The sequence below is a fragment of the Hibiscus syriacus genome, unplaced genomic scaffold (genome assembly GCF_006381635.1).
Source record: "Hibiscus syriacus cultivar Baekdansim isolate YM2019G1 unplaced genomic scaffold, ASM638163v2 tig00110015_pilon, whole genome shotgun sequence".
NCBI classification, from domain to species: domain Eukaryota; kingdom Viridiplantae; phylum Streptophyta; class Magnoliopsida; order Malvales; family Malvaceae; genus Hibiscus; species Hibiscus syriacus.
The window spans coordinates 563,060-582,339 of record NW_024062564.1 but is presented as its reverse complement, the minus strand read 5'-3'; the positions used below and the strand labels follow the sequence as shown (position 1 = coordinate 582,339).

Below are 19,280 nucleotides of genomic sequence, written 5' to 3'. Positions count from 1 at the left end.
AGAATCATATATAAAAATATGGTAACCAGAGATCATGTCAGAAATATACGGTAAATCAGATATCAAGGATCAAAGCATGTGGTAAAACATGTGTTATGCAATCAGAATATTTAATAAAACCAGAGATTTAAAACGGTTTAGACAAATATTTTAAAACAACACTGTAACACTAGTAGGAACACACCTGTATCGATCTGAGAAGTCTGGGATGGTAGCCTACTCTTGGGTTTGCCTAACACGGTCAGCGGCAGTACTAGATTCTACGAATCAGAATAACGAAAATCAGAATCCTAATGAAATAAGTAATAAGCTTTAACTCAACTATTTACAGAAACCTACGAGTAGCTCTCGAAGAACGTAAATCAGACTGATCAACTGGGCGGGAAGCATAAGATCTAGTAAATCCTCAATCAGGGAATCACGAGTACCTTCATGAATATAATCCAAAATTATTATCAAATCCAAATTAATTATATAATCAAATCCCAAAAATAAGCAGGAAAGCTAAAAAAATACTAATCATTTTCAAATTAACGGGCTCGATTTGAGGCTTTCGGATCAGAAATGGGAAAAACAGATTACAAAATCGAACTCAGGGCATCGAAAAAAGTCAAAGCCGGTTAACGATCAAAGTCAACAGTCAACAATGGCAGTCAACAGCCAATGGTGGCAGCTCGGCGTGACTCGTCTTGGGCCGATTTAATTTGAGGTTTGGGACATACGGGGTCGAATACGTGTCAGGTACGGATCGAGTAGAGGGTCAGGTTGGATTGACCCGCTTCCATGCGGTGGACGATCCCCACGCGCAATGGTGGAGTGCAGCAGCGGGAAAAATTCTAAAAATTTTGAAAAATTAATTTAAAGTGTTTTAGGGCACTTACGTCGATCGGTTCACAAAGATGAATGGCGGAGAACCCGTTACGCTTCACCAAAAACTTGTTTATGCTAACCCTTCACACGTCGACGACTTTGATGACAAGGTGAACCGGTAGATTTAGGATGATGTAAGAAAATGGTGAGAATGGTGTCGAGAACGGATAACTGATCGGTGGTAAAACGACGTTGAAAGAATTTTGTCTTAAGTTTTCTAAAAAGGGAAAGTTGAAGAGAGAAAGAGAAAAAGTTTTCAGAAATGGAAACATGCTGCCATGGGGTGATTTTTTGTCTTAATTTTGCGTGTCAAGACCTTTAAGTGGTGGGCGGTGGGGATTTGCTTTTGTCAAGTTGGCACTTGACGTATCGCGCGACAGCGAGTGTATTAAAAGTGGCAATCGGACGGTATCGAATGAGATTACTAGACTGCTTGGCCTATAATAAGACCCGAAATTCTTCGCTCCTGCTCACCATTCCCAAGAATTCTTCATCTTCCTCGTTTCTCAGCTGAATTTTATATTATGTAATCGAAATTTTCCTTTTATTGTTTATCTAGTTTTCAAATCCAAAACCCGGACTTCAAACGCTCCACTGCAAATTACATTTTCAAACTTGTAAAATAGAATTTGTTCATTCGTTTTGCTCGTTGAATTTTATTTCTTGAAGGTAAAAGCTTTAACTGATATACTATGTTTTCAGTGTTGGGAGTTTGGGAAGCAAAGAGGACGCACCATGGTCAGAAGAAAGTTGAACATCGCTAAAAGAAGAACTAAGGTACTTGGATTTTTTTTTTATAATATATAATGTCCAAGGCAGTTCCTTCCTTTACATCTTTTTTCTGGATGTTGTTTCTCCAGAAAGCGTTGAAGAAAGTTAGGACGTGGAAAGCTTGGACAGCACCGACGAGAGAGGAGGTGACCCGCCAGCTGAACTGGGCTGAAAATTGTTACAGCAAATCGTCCAAATTAGGGGAGCGATTCAACAACAAAGCTTGGCTGCTCAGACTTTGGATGCTCAAGTGAATCACCTCATTTTCGCTTGTCTTGCTAAAAACGACGGCGGCTGATCACTTTTCCTGCTTTTTACCGACTGGTTTTCATTGCATTTTCATTTTATGTTTGATTGTTTCCGAGGATCCTGTCTGGAATTCTGGACCTCTTCTTTAATGGGTTACTTGTGTTGACTACAATCTATGCTCCACGTGAATAAAATATTCTTCAATTCCCTTTTTTCCCTCTAAATTCTATTATGGCTGATTTTGTCACGTGTGAATGTTTTGTATCATGAAATAAAATATTTTTTTTTATTTTTTAGCAATAATAAATAAAACGTTATGATCAAGGCCGCCATTTGTTTCTTTAAGCCGACAAAATTTAATTTACAATTTTTATTAATATTTTAAGTTCATTAAAATCTAAGGTCACCTCCCACGTAGCAGTCATGTGAATGCATAAAGAAGTTTCGGTCGTTGGTTGTGGCATGGGATTGCTTATGATCTTTGGACTTGGGGTTTAAACCATTTTTAATGAAAGAAGGAAACTTTTCATTTTTCTTTAATTATGATTTTTTTTTAATTCTAGAGAAATAAAAGGCTTTATCTTTGAATTCTCAGCACCTGCAAATATACGTTACCAACAAACATATTAAAATTTTATATAAAATTGTATATGTGAATTTCATTTAATTATTATTATATTCAAAATAAGAGAACCACAAAACATAAGATATTTTGTGGGAAACCCTAGTTTTAAGAATAGATAATTAGGACAATGGGGAAAGAAAGCTTAAACCAATTCAATTTTTTACCCTACTAAATAACACTTCTATAACCCGACCTACGAAACCACCCTTTGGTTTATCGGATCAGTGAACCGGAAAGGTAATCCGATCAAGCTAATCAACCGAAAAGTTATTCGCAACCTTGGAATTAGTCTCTCAACAGCAGCCAAACGTTCAAATGAGGAAAACATAAAGGATGAAGCAACCGGTGGAAGTGGGACTTTGATTTTCAGTGATCTAGGCGTCTTCCAAGAGATCTGTGCAGTGTAAATGTCGAGATGGTGACAAGGAGCGATATTCTTCGATTTCATCCTCATCGGATGGCGTGTGGAAGAGATCGGACGTGATATGTTTTAGGAAAACAAATGGATTTCAACTAGATCTACGACAATTGAGAGAGTTTTATGTGGAATACATTGCTAGATTTGTGATAAAGAAAAATAAGAGATAGAAGGTAGAAGAGATAGAAGAAATGAAAAGAAAAATAAAAGAATGATAGGCGCACGTGGTTATGGAGATTGTTAATAAGTAAGATACCTTATGGACCCAAGGTGCTTCCTTAGGTTTGCACCTACGCCCTTTAGGTCTAAGGTAAGTCCTTATGGATGCAGTTCTGGGGAACTGCATATGGCGTATGGTTAGAGAACTGTTATGTATTTTAAACTACAACTCTACTATCATTTTCATAACTTTGATAATGAACCGATTTTGAAACTTAACTGTATGTTTTTATTTTGCATTGCTAGAACACACTGAGTTCCGTAGCTCACTCCCCTAAACTTTTCCCTTTCAGATACTATTTGATAGATGATCCGGACTTGACACTTAGAGGATTGGCACATTCGTACAATATTATTTTGTTGTAATGTTTTTATCTTCCGATTTGTCATTATGATAGGTGACATGTGTCAATTTATTTTGAAATACTTGTCTTGCGAGGTATATTGCTTTTGCAATTGATGTTAGAATTACGTCGATACTGATTTGTGAAAGATTTTGTTTTACTCATACATTTATAGTTTTATATATATTACTCGAATTAGAACTTATTATTAATAACTATGTTTTTAAAAGGTGTTTATTCATAATATAGATTTAATTTATTGAAAAATGTTTTGGAAAATTTTATTGTAATTCACTAGATTTGGTTGTAATATATAGGTCGGGTCTAGCTAGGGTTACAGTGGAAGTTATGACAAGAATATTGACGAATTTGTGGCTACAATTACATGCAATTAGTGCAGTATCACTCTGCTTTTTATGAATAAGTTATGGATTACTAGGTGTACTTAGATATGGTGATTTTCAATCTTGTTATCATTTATATTTTCTGACTTCAGTCATACAAATAATAACAGTGAAGCGTGTAAATCCATCAAGTGATCTATTAGTTAAAAGAAGTATTACTTTTTTGGAGTTGAATTCAGGCAACTCATTTATAATGTGTGCGCATTATCATTTGATTAAATGTTTTTAAATAGATATTATATTGTATTTATTCAAGACTATTCAAAGAAAATTATGGATGATATAAATTTTAAAGTAATTGCGACACCAAACAAATTCAGGTAGTAAATCCATCCGCATAACTTGAATTTCCATCTTTCTACAATAGTATATTGAAATTTCTAATTCAGTTACCTAAATGTGCCTTAACAGCTTCCATGTATGTATAGTTTCTTTGTCCAGTTATAGGTATAGTTCTTCCATCTAGTCATGTAGAAGAAGATTGACGTAAATGTGTTTTCTATATGATTAAGAATAGCCTGAAATCTTTTGTATAACCACCATGAATCTGGATACACCTTAATGCTAGAATACTCCGTTGAAAGAATGCAGTATTCGGATCATCGTCTCGTAACCAATAGGCTCGACTCTTTTGTCAAATGAAGAGATGTTCCTAGAAAGGACATCATTGATTATATTCGCTTGAGCTTCACTTTTCGCTCAAATCTATCATCTGAATATTCTTGCTCAGAAATCTCCTGTTGGACCATAACAGCTTGTTGAGCATCATGCAACCTATGGCCAAAATACTGGTGTTTTCTACTGCTTAAGTCTGACCTTTAACCTCTTAAGCTTTAAGATGACTTTAGCAATTGGATGTCTAGTTGGAGAAGGTTTTGCCTATGATTTGGCGAGCTATTGTAAAAAAATTCTAGAAATGGAGAACTGTTGCGGAAGACGGCTATCGATAGAGCAAATCGCAACTGATATTTGAGAAAATAAAATGAGATAAAGAAGACACAAAATTTACGTGAAAACCCCCTAAATAAAATAGGTAAAAACCCGGGCAACGGTAGAAGATTTCACTATGAGAAAATAGGAATTACAACTTCTCTCGATCTACCAAGGAGAAACAATGATAATCTCTCTTGTTAAAAGGAGAAAACAACTCTCAAGAAACTCTCTAAATTCTCTCTATATTGGAAGAAAGCTAGAATGCTTTGGGATGTTTTGAAGCTAAATGATAGGGTATTTATAGCTAAATCTTAAGGACTTAATCTTGTAAATACCCTAAAGTTTAATGACTAAAGTTTGTAATTTGACCATATAAAACATCAACAAAATTGGCTTTTAATATTTTTTTTCAAAGCCACCGGCTGCTAACTAGCAGCCCATGTGGTTTTTGATTTTTCAACAATCTCCCACTTGAAGATTTGATTGGAACAATCATCTTCACATCATTCTTTCTACCTGTACCTTGTTGCTTATATTTCCGTCAGGCTGCAAGAGGATCGGCACCAGGTAAATTTATCAGCGTTGATCGCCTTCGTCATGAAATCTACTATATTGTCTTTGGTATGAATCTTCTGCATATCTACTGTCCCTTCTTCGACCTTTTCACTAATGAAATGGTACTGAACTCGTATGTATTTTGTCCTTGAATGAAATGCTGAATTCCTTGCTAGATGCAAGGCGCTTTGACTGTCACAAAACAGAGAGACATACTCTTGATTGTGCCCAAGCTCCTCCAATAGCATCTTCAACCAAATTGCTTCTTTACTGGCTTGTGTAGCTGCTACATATTGCCTCTGTTGTGGATGTAGCCACATTGACTGCAATTTTGAAACCCACTTATAGCTCCACCAGTAACTTTGAACACATATCCTGTAGTAGATTTGCTTTTATCCAAATCCCCTGCATAGTCAGAATATACATAACCATTTATTAGTAAGTTTGATCCTCCGTAACATTATGCAACATTTGAGGTTCCTTTGATGTATCTCAGGATCCTCTTCATTGTATTCCAATGCTCTTTTCCTGGGATTCGCCATGTACCGACTAACCACTCCCACTGCTTGTGCAATGTCTGGTCTTGTGCATATCATAGCGAACATTAAACTTCCCACTGCTGATGCATACGGTACTCGAGACATCTCCATCCTCTCTTCTTCACTGCTATGACTCATACTGGAGGATAATTTGAAGTTAATAGGAAGAGGGGTAGAAATTAGCTTACAATCTTGCATGCTAAATCGTGACAAGATTTTTTTCAAGTAATTCTTTTGTGAAATCCAAATCTTCCTATTACTTCTATCTCGGTGAATTTGCATCCCTAGAATCTTGTTTGCTGATCCCAAGTCCTTCATTTCAAATTCCCTAGCCAGTTATGCCTTCAATTCTTCAATATGATCTTTGTTGGGTCCTGCAACCAAACATGTCATCTACATACAACAACAATATAACAAAATCGTTATCACCAGACCTTTTGAAATAAGCACAAGGGTCTGCATTAAGTCTGTTGTATCCAAGGCACATAATGAAGGAATCAAATCTCTTATACCAACACCTCGGCGCCTGCTTTAGACCGTACAGAGATTTGTTCAACCTGCAAACCAAGTTCTTCTTTTCTTCTTCTTCAAAACCTTCAGGCTAGAGCATATAAATCTCTTCTTCAAGATTTCCATGAAGAAAAGCTGTTTTAACATCTAGCTGTTCCAGATGTAAATTCAATGTAGCATACATTGCCAAGACTACTCGAACTATTGTTAGTCGAACCACATGAGAAAATATTTCATTGAAATCAATACCTTCTTTCTGAGCATATCCTTTGACCACCAGTCTTGCACGATACCTCTCCACTTGATCGTCACCATTTCGCTTGATTTTGAAAACCCATTTGTTACCAATTGGTCCTTGTGGTAGTAGCACAAGGTCCCATGTATTATTTTTATGAAGGGCTTCAATTTCTTCTTGCATAGCCATCATCCACAGTGAAACATCTGAGCTGTTTATTGCCTCCTAGTATGTTGATGGCTCACCGTCCTCTGTTAAAAGACAATATGCAATATTACCTTCTATAACATAATCTGAGTGCCAATTGGGACGTCTTCTCACACGATCTGATTGATGAGTTGTTGGAGCTTCTGAACTCTCTAGTTCTTGTTCATCATGTGCTGGTTCTGCTTCAAAAGAATCTCCTTGTTCAAACTCCTTTTCCACATGTATCTGTGTAGTCTCTGACTTTTCAGCGCTGCCATCGTCTTCTTTTCTTTGTAGCTTATCTTCTACAAAGATAACATCTCTGTTGATGATCACTTTATGGGCAGTGGGATCCCACAAGCGATACCCCTTTACACCATCAACATACCCCAAGAATTTGCATTTCCTGGATTTTGGATCCAACTTTGAAATTTCTGGGAGTTATACATCGCGTACACTATACTTCCAAATATATGGATGTTTGAATAATCAATTGGTTTACCAGTCCACATCTCCATTGGTGTCTTCAGCTCTATTGCAGTTGATGGAGCTCGATTCACCAAATAACAGACGGTATTGACTGCTTGCTGCCAGAATAATTTTCTAGGCCTGCATCTCTCAACATTGCTCTTGTTCTTTCTAACAAGGTTCTGTTCATCCGCTCTGCCACTCCATTTTATTGAGGAGTGTTTGCCACTGTGAACTGTTTTTGATGCCTTCTTTCCTGCAAAAGTCATCAATTCTTCGCTTGTGTATTCTTCTCCATTATGTTCTGAAACACTTGATCTTATTTCCAGAATCAAGTTCCACCCGCGCCTTGAAGTTTTGAAAGTTGAAAACACGTCTGAATTCTTCTTAATATGATACACCCAACATCTCCTGGAGTAGTCATCAATAAATGATACAAAGTATTTTGCTCCGCCTAGGGATGTAACTGGTGCTTGCCATACGTCAGAGTGAACCAATTCTAGAACACTTTTGCCTCCAGAATTTGATTTGTTGAATTTCAATCGGTGCTGTACTTGTTATGCAATGCTCACACAAAGTAAGTGATACCTTTGTTAAGCCTGGAAGTAGCTTTTACTCCACAAGGACTTTCATTCCTTGTTATGACATGTGTCCAAGTTTCTTATGCCATAACATTGCAGAATCTGAACTATATGAGGCAACAGAGGCTTCTGCTTCTAGCAATGTCTCTCCCTTCAGCATGTACAAGTTTGCAGCTATCTTTTCACCTTTCAGCACCACAAGCGCTCCACGGAACACCTTCATGATTCCTTTCCGTGTTTCAATCTTGCTAGCATTATTATCCAACAATACGTATGATAATAAATTTTTCTTCATGCCCTTCACGTACCGCACATCTTGAACAACTTTGATTGTTCCATCATACATCTTTAATTTGATGGTTCCCACACCAACGATCTCTAAGGCATGATCATTGCAACTATACACAGATCCTCCTGAGACAGGTTCATACTGATGGAACCATTCTCTTCTTGAGGTCATGTGATATGTTGCTCCCGAATCAATGAGCCATATATCTGCAAATTGTTTTCTACCTTCCACGGTGGTTGACGCTTCACAGCATAGAGCATCTCCATCATCTGAAGTGTTTGCGGTATTGCCTTGTGGATTGGAGTTTTTATTTAGACTCCAACAATCTTTCTTCAAGTGACCCTTCTTTCCACAGTGGTAGCACTTTAATTTCTTTTTGCTTATTGACTTCGATCTACCATGTTTGTGACTGCTGCTTTGGCCACGTTCTATTGATCTCCCTCTCATCGTTGTCAACACTTCTGCTTGTTGCAGATTTACTTGTCTGTCTTCCTTATTGCGGAAGACGGCTATCGGATAGAGCAAAATCGCAACTAGAACTTGTCTGGCTTGCATCAGTAGACGTTGCTGCTGAAAATTTCTGAGTGGGACACCGTTGGTACATGAGTTTATGATTACTTCCTATATCTTCTCAAAGATGTATAATTTTTCAAAATGGGAGTAGAAGTGACGGGTCAAAGGATACTGATGTTTGTAACTGCAATAATGGCTATTAACAATTGAGTGATAGTTTATTCCAAAACAGTATTGTTAGTGAATGTTTTGTTACATTTGAAATATCAGTGTTGGAAATAAAAAATTACTCATACTTTAGTGATTATTTATATAATTTACTCCGAACGTTTTGCCTTCAAATAATAACAAAAAATTAGAAGCATCGTACCTTCGTTGGCCAACAAGTATAATTTAAGTGCTACAACATCATTACCTTTAAATCTTCAAATATTATTTGATGCCTATACAAATTATGTAGAAATAATTGATATAAACCCGACAAGGTGAAAATGTGCTTGGCTAAGACTATTGACCCAACATATCCAAAAGATATGTGATTGGCTTCACGTAATAAGATGTCATTTATCTTATATGAATATAATGCATGTATAACTCAATTGAAAGGGAATACATCAAAGGAAATATTTTTCTTAAAATTCAATCCCTCATGATATTCAAGAATAATAATATAAATGTTCAATGAATTTGTTAGAGTAGTAATTTGAAAGTTTTATTTGTTAGTACATTGTCTATTTCAACATTTGATAATATTATTTAAGATTGAATTGTGAAAAATCAAAAGATCTTATTTTATTTTGTTATGAGGAGAGCGAGTATACATTGTACTCTTTTTCTCTAAATCAAGATTTTTAATGAGATAATATATTATGCATATTATTTTTCATTCATTAATATTTTTTCCATAAGATCTTTATCTTAATAAGATTTTAACGAGATAAATTATTTTCATAGATGTCTAAGGGGTAGTATTAGAAATATTTATTTATGTGGATGTCTATTATGATCAGAACTCAATGTAATAAATAGGACATTAATATACTTTTTAATATGATTTTGATATCTATAGAATTAGAACTCCGTAAGATATCTATTCTTTTTATATATAAATATAATATTTAGAGAAATTATTTTACACAATTCATGCTAAAAGAATAATATATATTTATTTTTTTATTTCTTTATTCTCTTTATTATTTCGTTATTCTGATTTTATATCATTAATTAATATTAAACATACTGAAATGTCTTTTTTTATTCTATTTTTAAACGATATATGAGCTTAAAAATTGAATTTTTCATAAAATAATTTCGAAATTTTTCTATTTTCTTTTTTAAGGTGAATATTGTTTATACTTATTGATGGTTAGTTTTGAAACGACACTTAAAAGGCGGTTCCTAATAGTATGAGAAGAACAGTGAAATGCAATTGTAATAATGATAAAAATTAGAGTGATCATACAAGTGAAGTCAATATTTTAATTATTAATAATTACGCGAATCAAGTGATATCAAAGATAAAAAAATTGTTATTATTTTTTGTGATTTGGGGTTCAAACATAATAAATATTAGGGATATAACTGTTCATTGTTAAATGGTTAAGAGTCATTAAATTATCATGTATTTAGCTCACATTAATGAAAAAAATATATTAAGAAATAATTTAAAATACTTTGAATTGATTAAAAAAAATTATAGAGTTTAAGGAATAAAGGATGGTAATTTTTTAAAAGACAATCTTAAAATAATATAAAAAAAAATATAACATATACTATAAAAAAAAATACTGAACATAAAAAATATAATTTAACAACATAGTCATCATATAAATCAGAATAATAAAAGACAATAAGATGTATACTTATTGTTACAAGAAAATGACAATCACTAAAACCAAAACATAATTTCAAAATCATAAGAATGGGACAAGATCTAGGAGACCATCCCTACAAATTGAACCCACTCCATATTTTGCTTGGTGCACAGTATCTATATTCTGATCATGCAAGAATCATAGAAATACAATAGCTATACTATATATATGAGGTCCTACATTATCCATCTTCCTATGCATTTTGTGGTATAAAAATGAGAAAGACTTGAGAGTTGTGGTCAAAACCAGAGAAATACCGGGGGGAATCAATGGAGAAGCATCAGCAGCAGAAACATGATGAAGCTTATCAAGTCCTGGTTTTACCTTACCCAATTCAGGGTCATATTAATCCAATGCTTCAATTCTCCAAACGCTTAGCCTCGAAAGGCCTAAAGGTCACCCTCATCACCACTTCCAAATCCATGCAACCCTCTGCATCTTCCATCCACTTCCACTCCATCGACTTCCAAGAAGCCGAAACAACCACCGGCATCGACGAACATATTCGACTTTACGAATCATTGATACCAGCAAGACTAGCCCAGTTCATCGAGAAGCACCAGATTTACTCTCAACATCGAGCTAAAGTTTTGGTTTACGACTCGTGTATGCCGTGGGCGTTGGATGTGGCTAAACGGTTGGGTTTACAAGGAGCCTCGTTTTTCACTCAGTGTTGGGCGGTGAACGCCATTTTTTATCATTTGAAACTGGGGACTCTGAAGGTCCCATCGGAAGAACAGATTCGGACGAATGCCGTTGTTTCGTTGCCGTCAATGCCGGAACTAGAGATCAGTGATTTGCCATCAGCTGCGTATGATAATTCAGGGTCGTATCCAGGTTTGTGGAATCTTATCAGAAGGCAGTTCTCTAATTTTCAGGAAGCCGATTGGACCTTTTGCAACACTTACGATAAGCTGGAACACCAGGTTAGCTCCATTCAACATCCTCACTATTCTTCTTCTTTTATTACCATTTGCTTCATTCTGCTGATAATTTCTTGCAGATAATCAACTGGATGGCAAGCAAATGGCCAATCAAGACTATCGGTCCAACAGTTCCATCCATGTATTTAGACAAACGATTGCAGGACGATGATGATTATGGCCTCCACCTCTTCAAACTCCACACCGACCTTTGCATCGAGTGGCTAAACTCAAAAGAAACCGGCTCGGTCATCTACGTAGCATTCGGAAGCATAGCCGGTTTAACAGAGAAGCAAATGGGGGAACTGACCATGGGTCTTAAATCAACCAAAAAACACTTCTTGTGGGTAGTTCGAGAAACAGAGCAAAACAAGCTTCCCAGCAACTTCATAGAAGAAACATCGGAGAAAGGGTTGGTTTCATGGAGTCCACAGCTAGATGTTTTGAGTCATAGGGCGGTGGGTTGTTTCATGACTCACTGTGGCTGGAACTCCACGCTCGAGGCGTTGAGCATAGGGGTGCCCATGATTGCTATGCCCCAATGGACGGATCAAATGACTAATGCCAAGTTTGTTGTTGATGTTTGGGAGGTGGGAATCAGAGTTAAAAAGGATGGGAATGGGATCATCACAAAGGAGGAGATTCAACGGTGTGTAAGGGAAGTTATGGAAGGGGAGAGAAGCTTGGATATCAAACGGAACTCCGAGAAATGGAGGAAATTAGCCATAGATGCTGTTGATGATGGTGGAAGCTCTGATAAGAATATTGAGGAATTTGTGGCCAAAATTACATGCAATTAGTACCATATCACTCTCCTTATTATGAATAAGTTATGGGTTACTAGGTGTATTTGAATTTGGTGTTTTTTCCCTTCATAAACGTGTGCTTTTATTTATCCGAAAACAATAGATTTCATACCAAAAAGAAAACCATCCTCCTATACAGCAAAGAAAAATAACCATCACTTATACAAGATTTAATTATGTACAAAGAAATCTATTGACAGGGTTAACCCTACTTATAGACAATCTTATCACACTACATCTTATAGACTCCTTAATATATTTAAATAGGCATCATTTAAATAGGTATGTAAACGAATCGAACGTTCAATGAACCATTTGTGAACCGTTTGATGGAAAATTCATTTATATTCATTTATTTACTAAACGAAAGAACATAAACAAGATTTTATGTTCATTTACTTAAACTTACGAACACGAACAAATGGCTCGTTCGTCCACTTACATTCGTGAACATTCGGTAATTCATTCGTTTATGTTCATTTATTTATGTACGTTCGTTTATGTTCTTCAGACCCATATGACATATTAAGACTTAATAAATTTTAACTTTAAACTCGTTAATATTTTTAAACTCGATTAATTTTAAAGTTTTAAAGCCAAATAAAAAATATTCAAATCAATTAAGAAAATATAATTTTAAAATTATTTAGAAAGAAAAAACTCTTCAAATATAAACTCAATTAATTTTATGTTCGTTCTTTTATGTTCATTTATCTTCGTTCATTTGTGTTCGTTTATCATTTTAACGAATGAACACGAACAAACTAAATTTCTTAATAAATGAGTACAAACAAAAACTTATGTTCATTTAATTGTTCATATTCATTCGTGTAAAGTTAAAAACAAACACGAACATATCATCTTTCATCGAATTCCATGGACATCGTCTACTCCTTTGGTGCTCCCCTTCATGCCCCTTGCACCATTACACGCCACGTAGCTGTAATATTTATTGATTTTACATTTATGTTAACCTTCCTTTTGTATAATTCATATATTTAATGGTAAATATTAATTTAATTTTTTTATTAATAATTAAGATAAACAAGATAATATCTATAATGCTCGAACTTGAGTTCTTAAGGTATAACAACAATTCTTTTATCATGGAACACTTAGTTTATGCTATTAATTTAAATTAAATAATATCTTTTAATTATACATATACATATATTATATTGTATATACTATAACAGTTCAGTTTCAGCAAAATATCATCTACGTAAGGTAGTAGAATAAAAAATATTTTAATAAAGTTATTTAATGTAGATATAAATTATTTTATTGTTTTTGTTTTTACTAAAATTTTAATAATTTTAAAGGAATAAAATTAATGTTATCAGTATATATCAATGAATACATTTTTTAATACTAATGCATATTGATATTGATGTACATTGATCTATTATTTCTATCAAGTTTATCATTTTAAAAATATATTTTATATGTTATATACCATAAATATACCTTAATTAAATATAAAAATATAAATTTTAATTTTTTAAAAATTAATTTAAATAATTACATTTTATTTTGAAATATAATTGTGTGAAATTAATTAAAAGTAAAATAATTTAATATATCTATAATAAATGATTTATGAAATTAATAATACTTCAATCTTTAAGACGTTTGGAATTTAACTATGAAAAAAATAATTTTACGTAATTAAAATATATTTGTGTTATATAATATATCAAATTTATTTTTAAGATGATAAACTTGAAAGAAATAATTGATTGGTAAACATTAATATCTATGTATCAGTATTGTTGTGTAATTCGGGTTAATTTCCACCAATAATAACAAATTCACCTTGAAAACTATTATCTAGGTGATTAGTGTGAAAACGATTGTACTAAAAAACACCCCAAGGTAGATTCCCAGGAAAGAGGAGGGTCACAATGGTCCCTCTTAAAACCCACTTTCCTTAGACAGAACTACCAAGACAAGTAATTTTAATAGAACAATAATTAACAACAACTATACTCGACAAGACATAAAAGAGAACACCAAAATTTAACGAGGTTCGGCCAAAATTATGCCTATGTCATCGAACACTACTAAAATAATATTTCACTAATAGAGGAAATATTACAAAGAGAGAAAGAGTACAAATAGCATTTATAGTGAATAATGCTTATATTTGTGGATGTTTAACAAAGGAGGAGGGCTCTATTTAACAAAAGAATTTCCCCTCCTCCTTATACACAACCAATGGGACTTTGCCAAAAAACCAACAATCTCCACCTTGGCAAATTCCACACACATCTCTAAAAAATCCAATCTTCAGTAGTGTCTGCAAATTCATCTTTCAATTTGTAACAATATTGACCAAGTCTAAACAATGTTTAAACTTGACCGCAGTTACCACTTTTGTCAACATATCAACAGTATTCTTAGTGGTCCGAATCTTATGGATTATGACTCCACCTTCTTCTAGAATCTCTCGTACAAAGTGATATCGAACATCGATGTGCTTCGTCCTTGCATGGTAAACCTGGTTCTTTGCTAAATGAATAGCACTCTGACTGTCACAGTGAACTTGATGCTTCTGTTCCATTCCCAATTCACCAAACAACCTTTGAAGCCAAATTGCCTCCTTCACAGCCTCTGTAACTGCCATATACTGCCTCTGTAGTAGAATAAGCCACTGTTGACTGTAAGGTGGACTTCCAACTGACTGGTGCCTTTGCAAATGTAAACTCATAACTAGTAATTGATCGACGCTTGTCCAAATCACATGCATAGTCTGAATCACAATACCCAACTACTAACCATCTTGTTTGTCCTGCTGAAAGACCAAACCAACATCTACGGTGTTCAGAATATACCACAGAATCCATTTCACAGCTTGCCAATTCTCATTTCCAGGATCATGCACATACATGCTCACAACCTCAACTGCCTGTGAAATATCGGGTCTCGTACACACCATTGCATACATCAAGCTACCAACAACACTTGCATACAGAACCTTTGACATGTATTCCCGTTCTGCATCATCTTTAGGTGACATGGATGCACCGAGCTTGAAATGAGGAGCAAGATGTGTACTAACTGGTTTTGACTTCTCATTCATGCCAAAACGTTTTAGTACCTTCCTCAGATATTCTTTCTAAGACAAACAAAGCCTCCCTAATTTCTTATTCCTTGATATCTCCATGCCTAGAATCTTCTTCGCTTCACCAAGACCCTTCATCTCAAACTCCCTGTTTAATCGAGTCTTTAGTTTTGCAATTTCTGTCTGACTCCTGGAAGCTATCAACATATCATCAACATAAAGAAGAAGATATATAGGATTCGTCTTGTAGCTTGCGTAAATACACACAATGATCATATTTGCTTCTTGTGTACTTCTGCCCTATCATAAACTTGTCAAATCGCTTGTACCACTGCCTTGGAGATTGCTTCAAACCGTACAACAATTTTCTAATTTGCACACCATCTTTTCTTTTTTAGTAACTTTGAATCCATCTAGCTGAGTCATGTAGATTTCCTCATCCAAGTCTCCATGTAAAAATGAAATTTACATCCATTTGAACTAGTTCCAAATCCAACTGCGCTACCAAAGCCAACAAAATTCTGATGGAGGAATGTTTTACAACTGGGAGAAAATACTTCATTATAATCAACTCCCTCCGTTTGAGCGCAGCCTTTAGCCACCAATGTAACACCCCCAACCCGTACTCGACCCGGATACGAGTCTGAGGTGTCACATTGACTTTCAAACTTTGACTCTTGACAAAATTCAAAGAAAATTTAAAACTTTCCTTAGAGTAAAAGCAATTTAGTTACGTAATTTGACCACAATAACCAAAATTGATCAGAGCATATTTAACTCAATCAATTAGTACATGCCAACTATATTCAAAATAACAAAAATAATTTAACTCATCTATTTCTGATCTGAAATCTTGTAAGGGAGATGCTGACCTGTATTACTTTCTTCTCTTTCTTCTTGCTTCTGTACCCTACGTGTGAAACAATCACACGCTAAGTCGAAGCTTAGTGAGGCATAAAAACTTATAATGCACTTTATAACATATATCAATACATGCATGTTTGTTCTATCATGTTATACCAAATTACATGATTTCCTCGTATCATATAAAATCATATCAGATTAATTACAGTAATACATACATACACATAACTCATCATTAACAGTTTATGTAATCACATACTTTTATGCTTAACCTTTTCAATCAAACATATATATACACAACATCATTCATTTCTATAACATTTATCATATCACTAACATATATTTGTTTATATCTCTTGATTAGCCCATGTACATATATGAGAACTATAGATATGTGAGTTTATGGAGGTTGTGCACCAATGCTGTCACAGCTCATATAAATGCACCGAAGTGCCACATAGAATTGCACCGTAGCGCCGCGTAGAATTGCACGTAGTGCCATATAATAATATCCATAAGGACTACATATCATTCCTTAAGAATCATATACATATACTAGGGATCAAGTATGTGTCTCACCAGACTTCACACATGTTCCAAAGAATACATATATGTCCCGAAGAACCACATATCATTCCTTAAGAATCATATACATATGCCAAGGATCAAGTATGTGTCTCAGACTTCACACATGTTCCAAAGAATACATATATGTCCCGAAGGACCACATATCATTCCTTAAGAATCATAACATATGCCAAGGATCAAGTATGTGTCTCACCAGACTTCACACATGTTCCAAAGAATACATATATGTCCCGAAGGACCACATAGACCCTCGACTCTTGGCATGCCAACTATACCCCTAGCTCTCAAGACATAACATGGGCATTCTTTTATACTTATCATTTCACATAACACATAGTTCAATTACTCATAGAACATTTTCATAGAGTCACATTTACATGTCACATAACTTATATACTTTCTCACGTAGTTACATAGATCCATATCATATACATATCCCAAAGTGCACATAATCACATAGAAACACCTAGAACACTTTCTCATAGCTTATATCAATTTTCAGAGTCCTTTCATTACCTGATGACTTATATCATATAGATATAATAACGGATATCATATTATCTACCTTATGCTCCATTTCTTTGTATTCCCTTAGATTATAAATTATGTCGTATTTCTAAACATATATCATTTAATAGTATTTTTATTTAGGTACTAATTTAATCTCTTTACTTAATTCAATTTCATATATTCATTATAATCTTTTCATATAGCTCCATTATAATTCTCATAATAAATCATACCATTATGTACTTTTCCAACTCATGTTCCATTATGCATATGCTGTTACCCAGTTTACCTAGTTCATCACTCTTATAAACTCACTTTCATCATATTTTCCTATTATTACATATTTTATCTCATAACCATGTATCCACATAGTTATATTTCATTATCATATTACATATATTTGTTCTCCTATGACTCTTAATAAACATCTACTTCTATTTCCCTACATCTCTCGAATTATCTTATATTCCTATAATTTCATAACTTATTTTATATCATTTTCCCTTTTCACTCACATAAACCATCTATTTATTTAGTTCAATTTCTCATGGCTTCCACAATCCTCTTTAATAAAACTTTGTACCTCTTCACTTTAATACATAAACCATAGTTTCCTTTAATTTATCAATCTTCTCTATATAACTTATGTATCCTTATTTATGCCCTCGAATTCATACTATTCTCTTAGAGTCCTAACATTTCTCGTATAATCACTTATACCATATCATATGACTTATACTTGATTATCTTATTCTCTCATGTTCATTTCATTTCTTATAACTCTATCATATAACTTATTCCATCTTCCATTATTGCATAATAAAATCTTACATAAATCATATAGTATATACAAAGCATTATCTTTAGTCATGCATACATACAATCAATGTAATACATAATCACATATAGTTATAACCAACACATAATCATGTCTATGACTTCATGCATATTACTCTAGAAAATAGACTCATCGCAAGTCTTATTTCCATTAAACTATATGTCACTAGTATGCACTCACCTTGGCCTCACTAGTCAATTCCAATCTCTTATCTTTCCCTTGATCGATCTTACTTGCCAAATGTTCCAGAATTGCTTTACGGGCAGAATCTACATAAATGTACATTTTGAGGAAATCATTAGATACCTACACCTTGTAATTGGATACTAGCAACTTAAACGAACTTATTAAACTCATATTCACAATTTTCCTTTAGGGGGAATCGGTTCCCTCCTGTGGGGGTATCGGTTCCCCTCTGGCATTCTGAAATTCCATGTTCGTTTGAGGGGGTATCGGTTCCCCTTGAATGGGTACCGATTCCCCATTGCCCATAAATCACATTTTTTAGCTCGAAATTCACTTCATTTCAGCTTAAACCTTCATAATTTACTTCCTTTAATATTCCTAACTTCCATACACATATTTAAACATTTTCTATTCTATAATCACTTCTTTAAACCCAAAATTCCATCATTTACATGGCATTCAAGAATCACACTAAATTTTAATGTGTTCTAATTCCAATTCTAACACTTCATACTTCTTAATTAGATTGATGACAAGTCAAATTCATCCATAAAACTTCAACAACCATACCATATCAAAATTTCATCTTAAAACTCATATTACAAATTCCTTCTTAATTCCTTTATCTTATTGTTAAATCCCATATAAGCTTTCCTTAAGCTTATTTAATACCCAAAGAATCAAAACTAAGCTTAAAACTCAAGAATTAACCAACTGAAATTAAATTTACCTTTGCCATGGAGCTTACGGGAAGAGAGGAGGAAGGAGATGACCCAGCTCCAGAACTTTCTTTTCTTTCACCCTTTCCACGTTTTTATCACCTTAAAAGAAAGATAAAAATCTTTCTGGTCAAATGACCATTTTACCCTTAATTTCCTTTAATAATTACTAAATAACCTTCAACATATATTTCCAATA

General features: G+C 34.1%; 1 protein-coding gene across 1 annotated transcript; it reads left to right on the top strand.

Moving 5' to 3' along the window:
• Positions 1 to 10,785: 10,785 nt before the first annotated feature.
• LOC120212671 (UDP-glycosyltransferase 74E2-like) lies at positions 10,786 to 12,353 on the top strand. The gene is made up of 2 exons (XM_039210891.1): positions 10,786 to 11,509; positions 11,587 to 12,353. Exons 1-2 carry the CDS (start codon positions 10,853 to 10,855, stop codon positions 12,304 to 12,306), a joined length of 1,377 nt encoding a protein of 458 aa, XP_039066822.1. The 5' UTR covers positions 10,786 to 10,852; the 3' UTR covers positions 12,307 to 12,353.
• The last annotated feature ends 6,927 nt before the right edge of the window (positions 12,354 to 19,280 follow it).

Bases quoted from the DNA above. Each gene is read 5' to 3' on its own strand.
- LOC120212671 (XM_039210891.1), top strand. From the start codon at position 10,853: ATGGAGAAGCATCAGCAGCAGAAACATGATGAAGCTTATCAAGTCCTG. The intron at 11,510-11,586 runs GTTAGCTCCATT...AATTTCTTGCAG, and splicing joins ACGATAAGCTGGAACACCAG to ATAATCAACTGGATGGCAAG.